Here is a 17553-nt window from a genome sequence, read left to right on the forward strand (position 1 = left end):
TAAATAAATATGCAGGGTTTAACCTACTGGCTTTTCAATACAATGTGGAGACTTGGGTGTAGGTTCAGATTCTGCTCTTAATCTGTCCTGTGAAAAGATAACAGTAAATGTATGAATACAGTAAGCTGTATAAATAAATACAGTGGATCATTTTAAAAACCTAACTTACTCTTAAATTAAATGTCATTTAATTGTTACAAAATATAAAACCAAGTGTCTGCCAAAAATAGCATTACAATGTTTTTACCTGTTGAAGGTCATAGTCTGTTTCTTTATTTTGTGATGGTTGAGTCTTTATAACTTTCAGTAACTTATTGTGCCAGCAATTCACGTCTTCACTGAAAACACAGGAATACATGACATAAATTAAACTACTACTTAAATATTTTTTGTCTGGCTTGTAAAGTCTTTAGACACATTGTGATTGCAATGAGAGTTATTATAATGGTAAACCTGTTTTCTCCAATGAGGAAATAGTCTTTTGTGTATTTTAGCATGAAGTCCTCCACTCTCAGAAACAGTACAGCGGACGGGAGGCACTTAAAGTTTTTGTAAATCCATTCCCACATCCGATGTTTCTCAGGACCGGTACAAATTAACCTGACCCTTTAAAATAGAAAAACAGCATATTGTAATTAAGCAATATCGCTCGAGTAGGAGTGTGATATAGCTCTATATCATCATGGCTGTGATTAGGCCAGAGGCAGTCGCGGCCGTGATGATATAGAGCTGTATCGCACGACTCCGAGAGCGATGTTGCTTTTATACAACAGTTCGACGGCACACGTTTGAAAAACGAAAACTAGAAAACAACAACGGAGTTATTTTAAAAGCCTCTTTGTTTGAGAACTACCTCTTCCGCCACGGATTTGAGGGCGGCCAGAATGACAGGTAAAACTTTCGGCTGATTTGAAGCTCATAACAACTCAATGGACAGAAAAGCCGTTACTTTATATTACCGTTTCTTGGTGACAAAGTGTAGTTTTAAGATTAGTTCAGTCGAGAATGTATATGTATTATATTTAAATCTGCAGTCGATTAGTAAACATACCGCCTGTTTGAACGTTTGCTTAGTGAGATTCGGTACGAATGAGAACCAAAGCATGAGCGGACGTCAGTGTTCACTCGCCCGCTGACCACCGCCCTCTCTGGGCTACATCTCTGACAGGGATTCCCTGGCTCTCATGTTGGCCTTGTTTGTTTATGATCGTCAAAATGAGATCAAATCAGCAGTATTTGGTGTCATGATCAAACTATTACTTGCTTTTTTATTCATATTTAGTGTCTTTTGTGTTGTTATTGTTTTGGCGCGAGGTAAAAGTTAATAAAACTATACTTGTATAACGTTACTATTGCTTTCTCATTTATTCTTAAAGCGATACGAGCACTTGATTATTATTAAACTTTGTTCTTGTCAGTACTATATAAAACTGTTTTTATAAGTGTCAGAGAGATGTTTTTGCATGCTGCTTATAAATATACCAGTGGGGATATCTCATAACATGTTTTAATAGTCACGTCACGATAAAGTAAATGATCAATGTCCACATTTAAAAGCTGCGGGGCTTACCTGCAGTTCCACGGTGTTTTCGCGTTCTGATAAAAGATATAGCTCCAGAAAAAACGAGTGTTTATATTCCTCTTTCCAAGTGTTAATCGTCCACACGATGTGACAAGACATTACTCCCATTAACTTTAACGTAACATCCAAGAGCGCTGATTTTTGACGGAATAATAACTTCCGATTGGGGATTCACAGACTGATTTATGAGCTAGTAAACTAATGAGACACACGAAGAGTGTTTAAAAACAGCACGTCTGTGTTTTTCCATTCAGAGATGAGCCTGCTTAGGACCTCCATTCACTAGGTGGCGGAATAATACGAAAGGTGAAGCAGTTACAGTGCCGTTATCAGCACAATATCGCATAGCTCTTAGCCAATCAGATTCGAGAACCAGAAAGAACTGTTGTATAATGCTATTTAATGTATTTATGTAAGAAGTATTTGATGTTCTTTGCCTTACATAGAAAGGTCTATTACTCCCAAAGGCTTCTCCCTTTTTTCTATATTTTTATAGTATGCCAGCTGATAGTTGTCCTCACCCGCCTTGGAAAGTACAAAGAAGCGATGCCTCCATGATTTCTGCAAGGGTAAAATAAAGACCAATTACAGAGGGATTATCTTCGAAAGACGCTGTCTATTTCATTTCACGCTGAAATGCAATAGGAGACGTACCATGAGTTTTGCAGGCTTAGAAAGGTTTGGGGACTTGTACAGGTATCCAGCATACAACACCTGCACCTTTGGTGCTGTTGGTGCTTAGAGGTAAATGAGACCGATTAATATTAAACATAGAGAGATTACACCGAATTCAAGATTTTCTTTAATGCAATTTCACAATAGCTAACAGACTTACATGATTTATTTCTGCTGAACATTTGAATGATGTCACTTTAGTGCTAAAACAGACGCCAAATGAATTGTGAGTATGATTGTTTACTTAGCTACAGTACATCAGATGTAAACAAATGAAAAAAAAATTACATACCAAACCTAACAAAATGTTGCAATTATACAATAATTTAGCATTTTACCATCTTTATGAATGCTATTTTACAATTTTTATGAATGCTAGTATCAGTAAAAATATAATTAACAAAAATAGAAATCCAAAAATCACAGATCAATATATTCATTTGTTTCATCATAACTGTATTACCTTAGCAGATGTGACAGTAAAGTGTCTTCTGTAAAGTTTCCTGCACTCACAATGTAGCCTAGGAGGAAGCTTGAGCTCTTTTGTTTGTTTCTACCAAAAAGCTATGACAATAAGTGGAGGTGGAGTTTCTGGTTATCTGCAAGGTCAGGTTAAGGCTCCTCCCCATTTGTTTGTTCGAACAGTTTGTGGAAATTACCAATCAAATGTTGATAATAATGGCTTTGCCAAGCCTATGCATAGTTTGTCTAGAGGTGAAAGTAAATCACACTGACACAGCAAAATACTATAAAAGAAAAATTTGCATAAATAAATATGCATATTTACAGCATATTAACCCCATATACCCTTAGTGCCCCGGTTATGCATGTTGCCACTTCCTATTGTGAAAACCTTATCACAAATTGATATAGCTTTCTGATTTAGCTTATGGTTATGCTTCAATATGCTTTTATAGGTGGCGTTGGTTTCACATTTTTCAGATTGCTCACGTTTATGTTTCAAAGGCAACTTGTTTCTGTCAGAAACTAAAGAGGTGTGTTAATAGATAACCATGCCTTTTTCTCTGGGACTTTTAGGGGAGTTCTCTTGACGTCATTTCGGTTAATACTATTCAATGAAAATTGTCCTCTCCCAATTCTTTGTTTGGATTTTCAGACAACACATACTTTTATGTTTTTATATGCAAATTCTTTAGAGTACAATGCATTGGTAATGCCATTTGTTTTTTGTCCTAATCTCATATAGTTAAATAAATAAATAGATGGTGTTTTATTAAATATTAATCTTATGTGTTTTTGCACTTATTTTATTTACTATTTAGCCTGCCAAAAAACCTTTTTTAAATAAATCTTTGGTGTCCTCAGAGTACGTAAGTGAAGTTTTAGCTCAAAATACCATATATATAATTGATTATAGCATGTTAAAATTGCCACTTTGTAGGTGTGAGCAAAAATGTGCGGTTTCTGGGTGTGCCCTTTTAAATGCAAATGAGCTGATCTCTGCACTAAATGGCAGTGCCGTGGTTAGATTAAAGGCGGAGTGTACAATGTTTGAAAGCCAATTTTGATTTTTGAAATCACTTAAACATACACGCCCATACCCCAATAGAATCTGGACCTTCTTTTGATTGACCCGCCCCACACATACGCAACCCCGCCAAGGATGTCGGTTAGTAGACACGCCCTTTACGGCTGATTGGCTACAAGTGTGTTTTGGTAGTCGGCCGGACTCCCTTTTCCAAAGCGTTTTTCAAACATTGTGCACTTCGCTTTGAAGGGGTGGTATTATCCCCTTCTGACATCATAAGGGAAGCTAAATTTCGTTTGTGAGAATAGTTTACCAAAACTAAATTACTGGGTTGATCTTTATCACATTTTCTAGGTTGATAGAAGCACTGGGGACCTAACTAGCACTTAAACATAAAAAGTCTAATTTTCATAATATGTCCCCTTTAAGGAGTGGCAGTATTAGTGTGCACAACAACAGGGAACTATACAAACAAACTACAATGGAAAACAAGTATTTATTCTCTTTTATTAGAAAAATTGATATATAAAAACCTGATATAGTCTAGCTATAGGCCCACTTCTAGCCAAAATAAACTTGAATTTTGTTACATGTCATTTACACAAAGTCAACAGTGATTACAAGGTGTTTGGTTTCATTTATATACTTCTTTTAATTCATTGGTTTTTGGGCTATGGTAAGACGCCTATTACATTTTCACTGACAGCCTAAATTTTGTCTTGTTTTAGCCCAGATGTCTGGGGTGTGTTTGGACGCTATTAGGCATTTTTTACACCCAAAATTGCTTGCTGGCAACATTAAAGCATCTGTCACCTCACTATTTTGAAAGTCACATTTTTCATAGTAAAATAAAATATGGGAAATTACATTGTATTGCTTTAGGGTAGTGGTTCCCAAACTTTTTCAGCGTGCGGCCCCCCTTGTGTATGGTGCATTCCTTCGCGGCCCCCCAAAGAAAATTTGTGACAAAAAACTGTTCTAAAACTCAACATTTTAATTTAAAAAAAAAAACAACATTAAATTATACAAAAAAGTAGTGCTTTTGGTTAGTAGCCTTATTTTTTTAGGTTTAATTACACAGAATTCATGATAAATTAATGTATTTCATAAAATCTCATAAAACTGGGGTCCCTCTGGCACCATCTCGCGGCCCCCACTGCTTTAGGGTACACAACACACATGGGAGATTTCAATCAAATCTATATCTTGTTCAAACAATACACTTCATAGCAAAAAAAAGATATCATTTATACAATACAGTTCTAAACAAACATGTACAGGTTATAATAGATTTCACAGTTTCACTTTTTTCATATCAAAGCAACATAAGAAAATGGCAAGAATTTCTTTATAAAACATGAAATATACATCTGTTACAGTATTTCCATTTTTTGTACTATTGTACAAAATAGGCTACATTTTATGAAATTGTAGTCTGCTGGTCATGTACATGTCATCACATCTGTGTGAATTGTATTCATAAGTAAATTCAGCTTTTGTGGTTCATTTTATTGTCACGTTCAGTTTTTTGTGCTGAAGTAAGCATTTAACAGATGAAGCTAAATTTAACAGATATATTGCATATTTGATTATAAGCACAGAAAGCCTAAAAGCTGCATAAAAAGTATAAAAAAGTAAAAAAATTCAGTCTTTTCAAACTGTTTGTTGACATTCACTTTCCATTAAGCAACAAAAGGTGCTTTGGAGTTCAGGACAAAGCCTGAAAGTACTTATTCATACGGACAATGCAGGCAGTGTCACAGAATCTTCTTCACGTTTCTGCTATCAGTTCTGTCATGTGAGCAAAAGGGACAAAAAAAAACTAAGTGTGACATGTGAAAGTTTGTATACCTCTTATGCTGTTTGTACTGTATGTAAATCTACCTGATTGCTTTGGTAATCTACAGGACTGACATAGACCGGCTCGTGGATCACAGATGAAGGCATTGGCAGCTCATGTGTATTATATTTTATGTATTCCAGATCAGTTTCCTGTCATTAGCACAAGATAATGTCATCCTATTAACTTATTACACCATTGCACAGCTACAAATGAAGTTTAAAGGAACAGTATGTAGGATTGTGGCCAAAACTGGTACTGCAATCACACAACTGGTGGCCAATACACAAAATGACAACATAAACATCAGTTGAGGGCTGCGACTCCACTTTTTAAATGACAATATCCTGGCCGGACCACTGTTGTCAGTGATATAAGTATTTGAAATGAAAATGATTTCTTAATGTCTAGTGACATATCTGGGCCATTTAATGATTCATGATATAAATGTCTTACATACTGTTCCTTTAATAGAGTTCTGCTTTAGAAACATCTACGAATTATGTAAGAAAAGCTTCACAAATTAAAATAATTTCTAGTGTTACTCCCATTACAGTTCACAAATCTAAATAAAATGGTGTTGCTACAGTAAAAATAGTAAAATAATAGCTGTCAATAGGGCTCTATAACCTTTCAAAAAATAGACCTTTGCACCTAAAGAGTTCATATTATTACCCCAGAGGTACACATTGGCATAGATATAAAGGCTAGATGTCTTACGGCGGAGTCTCTAACGTCATCACCTGGCGGCCATCTTACCACACGGCGCTCGCTCACTCGTAGCATTGAGTTTAATGGTGCGGGTACTTTTAAATGACCATAACTTGCTGAAATTTTTACAGATTTTCAAACAGTTAGGTTTTTTACAAAAGTTATTAATGTGGCTATAATTCTGGATGCTTTAACATTTTCATGAATTTTTTTTATTTTTAGTATAAGTATGCAGTGTCATAGGTACATCTTTGACGTTTATAACAAACCAAACCGTTTGAAAATCGGTAAAAAAACTAAGCAAGCCATGGTCATCCAAAAGCACCTACACCACTAAAACTCAACTCTATGAATGAGCGAGCGGCCTGTAGTAAGATTGCCGCCAAAATGCGGACGTTCCACTCAATTGGCCAGCAGCGCGGGCGAGACAAATGGTACATAGGACCCACCTCCAGTGATGCAATCTATTTTGCCTGCAGCTATCAGTGCAAGGTTTAAAAACAGAAATAGCAAGCAATGTTTCTAAAATAAGCAAACCTGTTTTTCCTCAAGAGATAATAGGCGGCATGTTTGATCAAATCAGTAAGGGTTCCAAAAAAAGTGCAATGGGTGCATAGACTTGATATTCCATTAAACGTCCATTAAATTAAACTTATTTTACAACCAGACAGCTTCTTCCATTTGCCAACACACCTGGTTATTTTCACTTGTCGACTGTGGAAGTTCACTGATGTTTTTAAAAGTTCCAAATACCTGCACAATAGATATTTAGGTTAGATGATTGTTGCTACTACCCAGTCTCACGTAGATGCGTATAAATAGCACAAAGTGTGAAAATCGTGCAATAGATATGATACGCCAGTCCTTCCCATTCACTTTTTGTCATTTTATTTATTGGTTTCTCAATTTTTTTCTATTTTTAAACCATTTTCGGTTTGGTTTAGGGTTAGATTTGAGATTTGCTTAAGGAGGTTATTAAATAAACAGGTTTCTCCATGTTTTTGTCTATTTTTAAGCCATGGTCGCTTGGAGTTGGGGTTAGAATCGGGGCTTGGTTACGGATGTAATTTTTATGTAACAAAAAGTTGTTCTAACCCTAAACCCAAGCGACAAAAATAATTGGAGAACCAATAAATAAAACGACAAAAAAAAGATGCGCCGTTTAAGTGAATGGGAAGGACTGGCGTATCATATGCACGCCAAATTGGAATTTGGTATGTATTGCACGATTTTCACACTTCGTGCTATTTATACGCAACTCCGTTTTGAAAATACACAATTGAGACACATCATACAGTCAGAAATATTAAAACTTTACCTTGGGATTAAGTAGCCTGTGTGGACGATTATTTAAGGCGTCAAATAAAGCAGTAAACCATTTTTCCATCTCATAACTGCAAAAACAAGTGTACAAATAATAATGCTTTTCAAAGATGCTAAAACGACTCTGTATAACTGTATAACACCTACAGTTAAATTGGCATTCAAAAATTATACATTTTATGTAAAAAACACTTTGAATAAAACTTTATTCTAGTATTTAAACATTTAAAATAGTAAGTGCTATAGCTGCAAATACAAGCAACTTTAATTTGCACTTACAAGCGACTTTAATTTGCATTTAACAAAACAACTAAAATATTTTCTAATGGAGGATATTTCCATTGAAAAAACAACACATCACTATCTAGCGCAAGCAAATTCAGGACAAACCTGTTCTCCCCGATAAGGAAATAGTCTCTTTCTGGCACTTTCATAAACATTACACAAGACGACGAACATCTAAAATTTTTTTGAATCCATGTCCACATTGCTTGCATCTCAGGGTGCAAGAACATAAATGTGACCCTTAAACAGACCAGACAGAAAAAATACTGTCACAAAACCTCACAGTACAGCAAACATTTCATTATTTATGTGCATTTAGTTTACATACCTAGACAGGTCTATGCACCCGAGTGGTTTGCTGTCGTCTGGACTTTTGTAGTACTTTAGCTGGCATGTGTGGTCACTGCACCTCGAAAGTACAAAGTACCTTCGCTTCCATGATTTCTGCAGAACAATGCAACAAGTGAGAAATAGGACTTTTATTAATGTGTGATGATTAGTCATACGCTGAAACCTACCAGAGTCTTGAACTGATTCTCAGGAGGAGATTTGTAAAGATATCCTGCACACACTTCCTGCTTGGGCCCGTCTATGTAAAAGACATATTCTGAATCTGTGAAGACAAAGGGTTTGTTGTTATCTTTAGCAATGTATCTCAGGGACCATTTTTGTATATATCCGCAGTGTATTATCTGCATTAAAGATTTAATAGATAATAAAATATCATAAAGACCTACCTGCCATGATACAGTTGTGGTGACTAATGAAACACTTTATCTGAACCTAAGAACAAATTAAGCCAGTTTACAAACTGCTATAACAGAGACACACCAGTGTGTTGAAGTATGCATTTACGGTACCACACAATGGATACCATTATGAGGATCTTAGACAAGGAAATAAGAACATTAAAAAAACAATATACAGAAAACAGAGTCTTATTATTATTATTATATTATTCATAATTCATATACAATATTGCCAAAGATTTAAAATGGCCAAAGATTCATTATACTTTTTTTTTTAAACACTTTGAATTTAAATAAAGATTTTTGAGAATAAGTGTTGTAACGTTTGTCTCTGATTCTGCAATGAGAGAAATCACTCCTGCATATGAGGACATTTTATCCTGTAATGCTCTTGACTTTTACTGTACGCCCCTAATAAATCCCACCCATTAATCCCTTGACCCTTATTTAACAACACTGTAAAAACTTTCTGTAGAAATTACAGTATTACTGGGTATCACTGGCAACTAGCTGCCAGTAACTTACTGTAGATTTTACATTTATATTATTTAGTGGACACAGTTTGTTCAAAGTTAAATTAACATGAAACATTTTCAGTCTTTATCTTCTACAGTAAGTTAATGGCAACCAGCTGCATAATTACAGCTAAAACTTTTTTACAGTGAAGCTCATAAACAGTAACCATCACTGACCCTGTTATTGTACTACGGCACACAATCATCCTTACCTTTTACTACTGCAGCAATTCAGTTTTAATTTAAAATGAAATTGAAAAATATAAACGTAAAAATGACAATTTAGATGAAATAAATACACAGCTACTGTACCTGTTGGATTCCCTGTCTTTAAGGATACAAATTGTGGTTAAAAGTATGTGACTAGCTTATACAACAGGTGAGAATCCTTTGAAGTGATGTCACAAGAAAGGCGGAGGTTTAACTTTTTGCTATGCACTTACAGTAAATGCTCTTCTAGAAGTAAAAAAAAAATAAAGGAAAGAAAAGTATAAAGATGTGAAGACAATGTCACAAACAGATATAAGTCAGTTTAAGACCACATATTTTATTCACACTGTAAATGACAGGATCAAAATGTTTTTTTTTTATTTATTGCTACTAGTTGCGAGATTTTCAAATACTGTACTTATTTAAAGGAACAGTGTGTAAGAATAAATCAACCAATCATAAAATGGCTCTAATATGTCAATAGACATTAAGAAATCATTTTCATTTCAAATACTTATATCACTGACAACAGGATATTGTTATTTAAAAAGTGGAGTTGCAGCCCTCAACTGATGCACTGAGAAGGGTGATTCATTGAATTTAATGGATTTTTTTGGGGTGGGTGGTTGCAATCAATTTATTTGAGCTACATTTAAACAAAAAAGATTAGTAAAGTAAAATAAAATAAAATTTTTTTGTTTGGATGTGGCTTAAGTGGATTGATTGCAACCACTTACCTTGGAGAAATTGTTGGATTCAATGAATCATTTTTTTCAGTGTGTTTATGTTGTCATGTTGTGTATTGGCCACCAGTTGTGTGATTGCAGTACCAGTTTTAGCCACAAGTTTTGTGATTGCAGTACCAGTTTTGGCCACAATCCTACATACTGTTCCTTGAACTAAATATCTTTTTCTTTTGCCCACTGTAAAAAATATTTTTGCACATTTTTAAGTTTAATCAACTTTGATTTACATTTCATTTCATTCATTTCAAGTAATTTTAAATGTACTGATAAGTGACGAGTTGCTGTAACTTATAAAATTAAGTTGATATAACTAAAGCAAATTCAACTTGATTTAAGAAGTTACAGCCACTCATCACTTGTCAAGATTCATTTCAAGTAATTTTAAATGTACTGATTAGTGACAAGTTGCTGTAACTTATCAAATTAAGTTGATATAACTAAAGCAAATTCAACTTGATTTAAGAAGTTACAGCAACTCATCACTTGTCAAGATTCATTTCAAGTCATTTTAAATGTACTGATTAGTGACGAGTTGCTGTAACTTATAAAATTAAGTTGATATAACTAAAGCAAATTCAACTTGATTTAAGAAGTTACAGCAACTCATCACTTGTCAAGATTCATTTCAAGTCATTTTAAATGTACTGATTAGTGACGAGTTGCTGTAACTTATAAAATTAAGTTGATATAACTAAAGCAAATTCAACTTGATTTAAGAAGTTACAGCAACTCATCACTTGTCAAGATTCATTTCAAGTAATTTTAAATGTACTGATTAGTGACGAGTTGCTGTAACTTATCAAATTAAGTTGATATAACTAAAGCAAATTCAACTTGATTTAAGAAGTTACAGCCACTCATCACTTATCAAGATAGTTAAAATGACATGTAAATCCTATTTGATTAACCTTAAAAATGTGCAAAAAGATTTTTTTACAGTTTATGCTTCACTTTTTTGATGTCGTTTATTGTTCCCAAATGTAATTTCTTGTTAGTTCTTGTTTTTATCAAAAATCTAATTTGTTTATCATCACCATTGTTAAGATTTCAAAGCCGGAAAGTTATGTGCATGCCAGAATGACAACGTACAAGTACTGCATCCAGTAACTTACCTAGAAAAATGTATAGGAAATATTTTTACCTGCATCAGTACGGTAATACGCTCATGTGAAAGTACAGAAAGTATCACCCTAATGTCAACCTATCAACTGCACTGTCAGTCTAGACATGCAAATGCGTGTGTAGCCTGATGCATTCCCAGAAGCTTCATGAAACTCTTGGGCAACTAAAGGAAGGCAACATGAAAGAGTGTGGCAACCTTACACCTGCTTGGCCTATAACCTCTGACCTTATTTTAAACAATGTCCTGTATCAATCAAAAAGCCATTAAACTGCTTGCTTATTACAACAGTCCCCTGACACAGCACCTCATCTATTAATGTCAAGCCGGAGAATTGTTGCTCAATTGCATTTTGGCATTCGGGTTGTTATTGTGTATCTTTTCTAAGGGTGCGGCTGTAGAGAGACAAGTAGCAGCTGCAGGTGGTTTGGCAAAGGCCTCAATCCAAAAAATCCCATGCACGGCATTAATAGAATCAGTCATTACAATAGGGTCATGGCTAAAGGCTATTTTTGGTGCTACTTGCACCATAATTGTTTCTGGACTATTTGGAATTGGTCCCAGTTCTGATATAAACACACACACACAAATTGACCTAACACATATATCTGATTCATGATCAAACTGGGGATCCAGACTTAAACATCCAAACTTCAGCTGTTGCGTCAACTGCATCAAAGCTAAGAGTGTGATAGAGGCATTAAAGTGTTTCCCCATAATGTACTCAGGCCCAGAACAGCTCCTTTAGTCCCGAGGACTTATACCTGATCACCCCAGCCAGATTTATGGTTATACAATGCGAATGCTTCCCAGGCCACGGGAGCAACAGATGGGCCAAATACGCACCACTTCTCCTCTTGCCCCCGCCCCATCCTTGGCATCTTATGGGTACCGTATAAAGCCTTATGTTCGGAGTCGAGGCTAGTAGTCATTTGCTGCTGAAGAAAGAGAGCGGAAAGGATGGAAACTGAAAACCAGACCTTAGATCGAATCAAATTGAAGTTAAGAACTGGCCCAACTTCAACTATGAAAGCTCAGGTAAAGATTCAATTTGATTCTACATTATTATTTTTAACAATACATATTTGACTCTATATAAACATCACATTAAAGGACACCCCAATGAAACATCAGGAGAACCTGAAGAGACAAAAAGACATTCTGGCTTTCCGAATGCGAAAGCTGTCAACGAAACAAAACGACTTCAATGTAAGTTGGCGAACACCCACTTATGTCTGCAAGTACAAAAATCCTTTGATTGATTTCACAGTTATGTTGCACAGAGTATTCTTATTTCGCACAGAGCAAGACTGACACTCTTAAAGAGAAGATAAAGAAGAAATATGACAACATGAAGAGGGTTTTGGATGAAGATTTGAGAATTACACTTTGCCAGTTGGATGCTGAGGCTGAAGCCTTTGAGAAAACTATTGAGGACAACATTGAAAAGTGTTACCGCCTCACCCAGGAGATCGATCAACAGCTGTCTGAACTCTCTACACAGTTGGAAAAACATCAAAACAAGGTGCACATTAGTTCATATCATGACTAAGTAATGATTATGAAATTAGGAGTATCAGATTTGATTTCAATCATTGATTTAAAGACTTACTTGATCAATATATTAAAGATATTAAGGTTATATTTTCACAGAATGATCTTTACATTATGTAGGATAGTTTATGTAATGATCTGTTTTTACACAATTATGTACAAGTTTTTGCTCTATACACAAAAAATCATATCAACATGTTTTTTTTACTTTAACTTAACAAATAAATTTAAGTAATTTCAACTTGTTTATTAGTTATGTCAACTATAGGGTATACTATATAAACTATATAATTAAAATAGTAGGTTCAATTGACTTGCATGCAGCATTGCAGCATTTTTTTTTACAGTGAAGCTCTCCTGCACCCATGACTCGTGTCTCCCTCTCCTTTGCATACAGATGGCAGAAGTGGAAGAAAGGTACGCAGGGGTGCTGGACTTATATTTGGATGAAGTGCCTTTATGGGTTTGTGTCAATTATGGCAGTTTATGGATTAAAGAACTGTTACCGGAACATATTAGCTTTGATGGAAGCAACTTAACTCTTTCCCCGCCATTGAAGAGTTATCTCGTCAATAGAGAAAACATTTGCATGAAAAAAAACAAGTTCTTGAATCAGTTTTTATGGTTATCTGTAATACCACGATTATTCGCTAGATGGGGCACTTACCCAATTTATTAAAAAACTGAAGCAAAAATGATTTATTAATTTTACACTCCGTGTATGTTTGAATCTGAATCTTATCTCTAACAAAATTCCTTCACAAAAATGCAATTATTTCATCTTTTTGCTAAAAAAATATTTTTGAAGAAAAAATACCCATATTTAAAAGTTTATAACAGTGGCGGCCGGTGACTTCTTTTTTCAAAATATGTGTTCTGCACTTCGAGAGATCATTGTGCATCACGTGTCTTGTCAAAATAAGTGCCTGCTGCAGACGCGTCTAAAGGGTTTATGATAAAAGAAACGCTCGCGTTTGCCAGATACTTGCATAATCTCATGCATAATCAGAGTTTACGGTTAAGGGAGTGTCTTGCATGTATTTTGTGAACGTGAGCGTCTTTTTTATCATAAAAGGTTTTGATGAGTGTGCAGCAGGCACTTATTTTGACAAAACACATGATGCACATGGTTTACATAACGCAACAAACACATATTTTGAAAACGCAAGCAACACACATGACACACCGAATACTATTTGAATTAACGCCCCTCGGATGAGCAGTCACGAGCCGCCACTGGTTTATAAGCAGAGAAAAAAATATAGATAGGATGTTTGTTGGTTTATTGTTTGTTTGAAAGCAGAGTGTCTGTTCTTTCATTTGATGAATTTGTATGTTTGTGGTATATATTTTTAGAAGAAAAATTTCCTGGAAGGCATTTTGTGAAACTTTTGTTAAAATCACAAAAAAATGCTGGGGGGCAACTTTTAAAAAAAGGCTGGCGGGGAATGAGTTAAAATGAAAATTCTGTCATAATTTACTCACCCTCAAGTTGTCCTAAACCTGTATGAGATTTTAGTTTTCTGCTGAACACAAATGAAGACTTTTTTGATAAATGATGGTAACGGTACCTATCGACTTTAATAGTACAAAAAATAATAATACTATGGAGGTCAATGGGCACCATCAACTGTGCAGTTACCATCATTTATCAAGCTATCTTTTTTGTATTCGGCAGAATAAAGAAACTCATACAGGTGTACAACATGTGAGCTATCCCTGTGATTGGTTTAACCAACTTCACGTTTCATTTAAGAGAAGGACAGAAAAATGTCATTTATAGTGTTTAATCACAAATGCAATCTTTTAAATATTTTGGGCACTTTACTTAAACAATCCTAAAAAAATTGAGGAGCTCAGATGCAAAAGCCTCTAAATGCCACTACTATAGAGGGTTTTATATAAGCCATTCAATTACTCACTGCTTTTTGTATGCCATGTCCTTACATCTTCTTTATTGTTTATGGGATAACAGAGACTCTAAAGATGACCGATCCAGAATTCATACAGATGGATGAGTTTAAGAATAAACAGCTACTCAGTTTAACCATCAACCTGTTGCTGTTCATACGCTCTCAGGTTCCTGTCACCAAGAAACTCTTCCAAAGCTGTGAGCATCAAATTGCACCATTGTGTTGTGAAGATTATATTGCACTTAGTGTGTGCCGAAATAAAATCTGCATTATAGACAAAGCAAGCTACAGATGCATCCAATGTTTTTCATACATTATTTCTATAGTAAACATGTTTATGCAGACAGTTTCATTTGCAACTTAATGTGCGTATTATCAGTTTATGCATTCTGGTAATTTGAACCCATGACCTTAGTGCTGCTCGTTCTATTCTGTGCCACTTTAACTCTGTTTATTCTTTTCCTGCTCTCAGATGCCCAGCAAGTCATTCTAAACCCTGACTCCGCTCATCCGAAACTTCTTATTTCCCCTGAGGGCGACTCAGTCACGTATACTGAAACCTGGCAGGAAGTACCTGAAAACCCTTCTCGCTTTGACACCACCTTGAACGCGATTAGCCGACAAGGCTTCAAGGATGTCCGCAACTACTGGGAAGTGCAGGTTGCTGACAAGACATACTGGGAACTGGGGCTCACATACCCCAACATTCCTAGGAAAGGAAGAGAGGAGGACTGCTGGATGGGCCGAGGGCCCACATCCTGGTGTGTCGAGTTTTTTAATGGTGACTACACAGCCTGGCACAACGGTGTCCCCCATGAGCTCACCAACATAACGGGGAAAACCTTTCAACGTATTGGTATCTTCTCCAGCTCGAAGGGAGGTTTGGTTTGTTTCCTAGGGGCAGACACCATGACACCCCTATACTGCTTTTGTGCAGGCACATTCACACATCCCCTCTACCAGGCTGTCTGTCCTGGCCATGACAACCAGGGAACAAACTGGAAACCATTGTTAATTTGTGATGCTTCAAGATCTGCCCCCGTTTTGTGATGTACATCCAATAAGGCAAAGAGTCAGATAAGCTTGGTTTTCTGACCGGATCAAAGGGAAGCATAAATAAATGTCTTAACTTTGTTGACAAGTCATGTTTAACTGAGACTTATTTACAAGAAATGATTTGCTTTAACTTATCTGTGCCATTTTTACAATAGATGGGGACAGATGGGTAATAGCTGCCTCTTTGCAAAACAAAACATCAGAAATGGCGTATAACTTTGAAAAGCTATAGTGTCCTCAAAATAGCACCTTGTATGCAGATCTGAGAATAGTTATGCACTGTGAATGCAAACTAACATGTGAGGGTTAAATGAATAGCTTTAAAAACCAAGCAGGTGTCAGCATTAAGTCCACGTGTGTCCATTTCCATTCATGTCCTTTCTTTAATCTGGTTTGAAGAGCATTCTGGACCAGGGGTCAAACTAAGCTATAAAAGCTAGCTATATAACAAACCGTTCATGAGCCCAATTCACTTCCATAAGACAAATAATACTATGGTTGAATGGGGCTCGTGCACGGATTGTTTACAAACATTCCTCAAAATATCTTCCTTTGTGTTCATCAGAAAACATAATTTTTTACAGGTTCGTAAAAACATGAGTATGAGAAAAGGATGACCGAATTTTCATTTTTGGGTGAACTATACCTTTAAGGCTTAGAATTGTGTTACTCGGGATGCATTACGACAGCCGGTAAACATTAAAGACTGCGAGAAGCTTCCTGTTAGAGCCATAATACACAATATAAAAGTAATTAAAATAACGGTAATAATTAAATAAAAAAAATGTAAATTATAAATTTTATGCAATTTAGCTGCTATAAAAAGTAAAAATGCTGTTATTTTGTCCTATTAGAGGTCATGTAGCCTACGTCATATCCCTATGTTACATATTTTGTTGCACTATAAAGTTAAACATTTTCTGTTGTAAAGTAAAAATTAACATGAAAGAAATAAAGACTTTTTTTAAGAAATAAGGACATGACCACCTGGAGAGTTTATCGCGTCAAAACGCTTGTGACTCGTCGTGGTGAGGTAAAAATGACAAAATGAGAAGAAAAGGACAGTTGTAAGTTTCAACGGATTTAACGACAATTATTATGCGTTTTTTATAGACGCACATTCATTATGAACTTAAAGAATTGAAGAAGATACAGTTTTAAAAAACTTACAAGGAAATAACTTTATCCAGCTTGACATCTTGACCAGTGAATGAATTCCCGGAACGCGGCACAAGATGGCGCTCGCACTGCAGGTATTTTGGCAGCCGAATTCCCTTTGTTTCATTCACTTCAAGTGGACTATTATTGAAGTAATCTATGGAGTAGTGAATAAACTGAAAAGGTTTCAGAATACGGTCAAATTGTAGTGCTCGAAACAGTACACTAAAGAACTCTAAAGTTATATAGAAGTTGTGTAAGTTACATGTAACTCAGCAATGGTTACAAAAAGGCCCGTGAGCTTTTGCAGAATGAATTTCGTTTCGACTTTACCAAACTGGATCTCGAAATTCAATGGACCTTGGTTATATTGACAAAATTGACATTTCAGCAAACATTGGAGCTTTGGGTCTTCTCAGTACTCATTACATTTTGTAAACTGAAGAAGTGGAGAAGTAAATCCTTTGAAATTCATGAAAATCGTGGAAGGTTTCCTGACCTGGTGGACTTTGTAGAAAGAGATGCTAAGATAGTCATTGAATTGCTGAATAGAGATCCAAAGCTATTTAAACTCCTATTCAGAGAAATTCATAGATGATGGTCATAATAAAGACAAAACTTGGTAAG

The 17553-nt window shown here is 35.5% G+C and overlaps 3 protein-coding genes across 4 annotated transcripts in view; 1 reads left to right on the forward strand and 2 right to left on the reverse strand.

The window, feature by feature from the left end:
- Positions 1–2799, reverse strand: part of LOC129420865 (pleckstrin homology domain-containing family S member 1) — a 16146-nt gene extending 13347 nt beyond the window's left edge. The window contains exon 1 of one of the 2 annotated variants that reach the window (XM_073867042.1): positions 2721–2799. The gene's annotated coding sequence lies outside the window, so the exon portion shown is untranslated. The remainder of the gene's footprint in view (positions 1–2720) is intronic. The other variant, XM_073867041.1, reaches the window with a different exon arrangement.
- Positions 1–17034, reverse strand: part of plekhs1.4 (pleckstrin homology domain containing S1, tandem duplicate 4) — a 20221-nt gene extending 3187 nt beyond the window's left edge. Inside the window, exons 1-11 of the mRNA XM_073866508.1 lie at positions 16939–17034; positions 8643–8688; positions 8424–8518; positions 8234–8349; positions 8011–8145; positions 7616–7691; positions 6991–7050; positions 5631–5738; positions 2025–2143; positions 248–407; positions 28–87 (exon numbers count right to left, since the gene is read on the reverse strand). Of these exons, the coding sequence (XP_073722609.1) occupies positions 28–87; positions 248–407; positions 2025–2143; positions 5631–5738; positions 6991–7050; positions 7616–7691; positions 8011–8145; positions 8234–8349; positions 8424–8518; positions 8643–8649 (936 nt within the window). The 5' untranslated portion in view covers positions 8650–8688; positions 16939–17034. The remainder of the gene's footprint in view (positions 1–27; positions 88–247; positions 408–2024; positions 2144–5630; positions 5739–6990; positions 7051–7615; positions 7692–8010; positions 8146–8233; positions 8350–8423; positions 8519–8642; positions 8689–16938) is intronic.
- Positions 11634–15853, forward strand: LOC129420860 (probable E3 ubiquitin-protein ligase TRIML1). The gene is made up of 6 exons (XM_073867043.1): positions 11634–12283; positions 12359–12454; positions 12549–12770; positions 13197–13226; positions 14777–14909; positions 15185–15853. The coding sequence occupies exons 1-6, from the start codon at positions 12206–12208 to the stop codon at positions 15760–15762; spliced, it is 1137 nt and encodes a 378-aa protein (XP_073723144.1). The 5' UTR covers positions 11634–12205; the 3' UTR covers positions 15763–15853.
- Positions 17035–17553: the final 519 nt, after the last annotated feature.

The sequence above is a fragment of the Misgurnus anguillicaudatus genome, chromosome 4, assembly GCF_027580225.2.
Source record: "Misgurnus anguillicaudatus chromosome 4, ASM2758022v2, whole genome shotgun sequence".
NCBI lineage: Eukaryota > Metazoa > Chordata > Actinopteri > Cypriniformes > Cobitidae > Misgurnus > Misgurnus anguillicaudatus.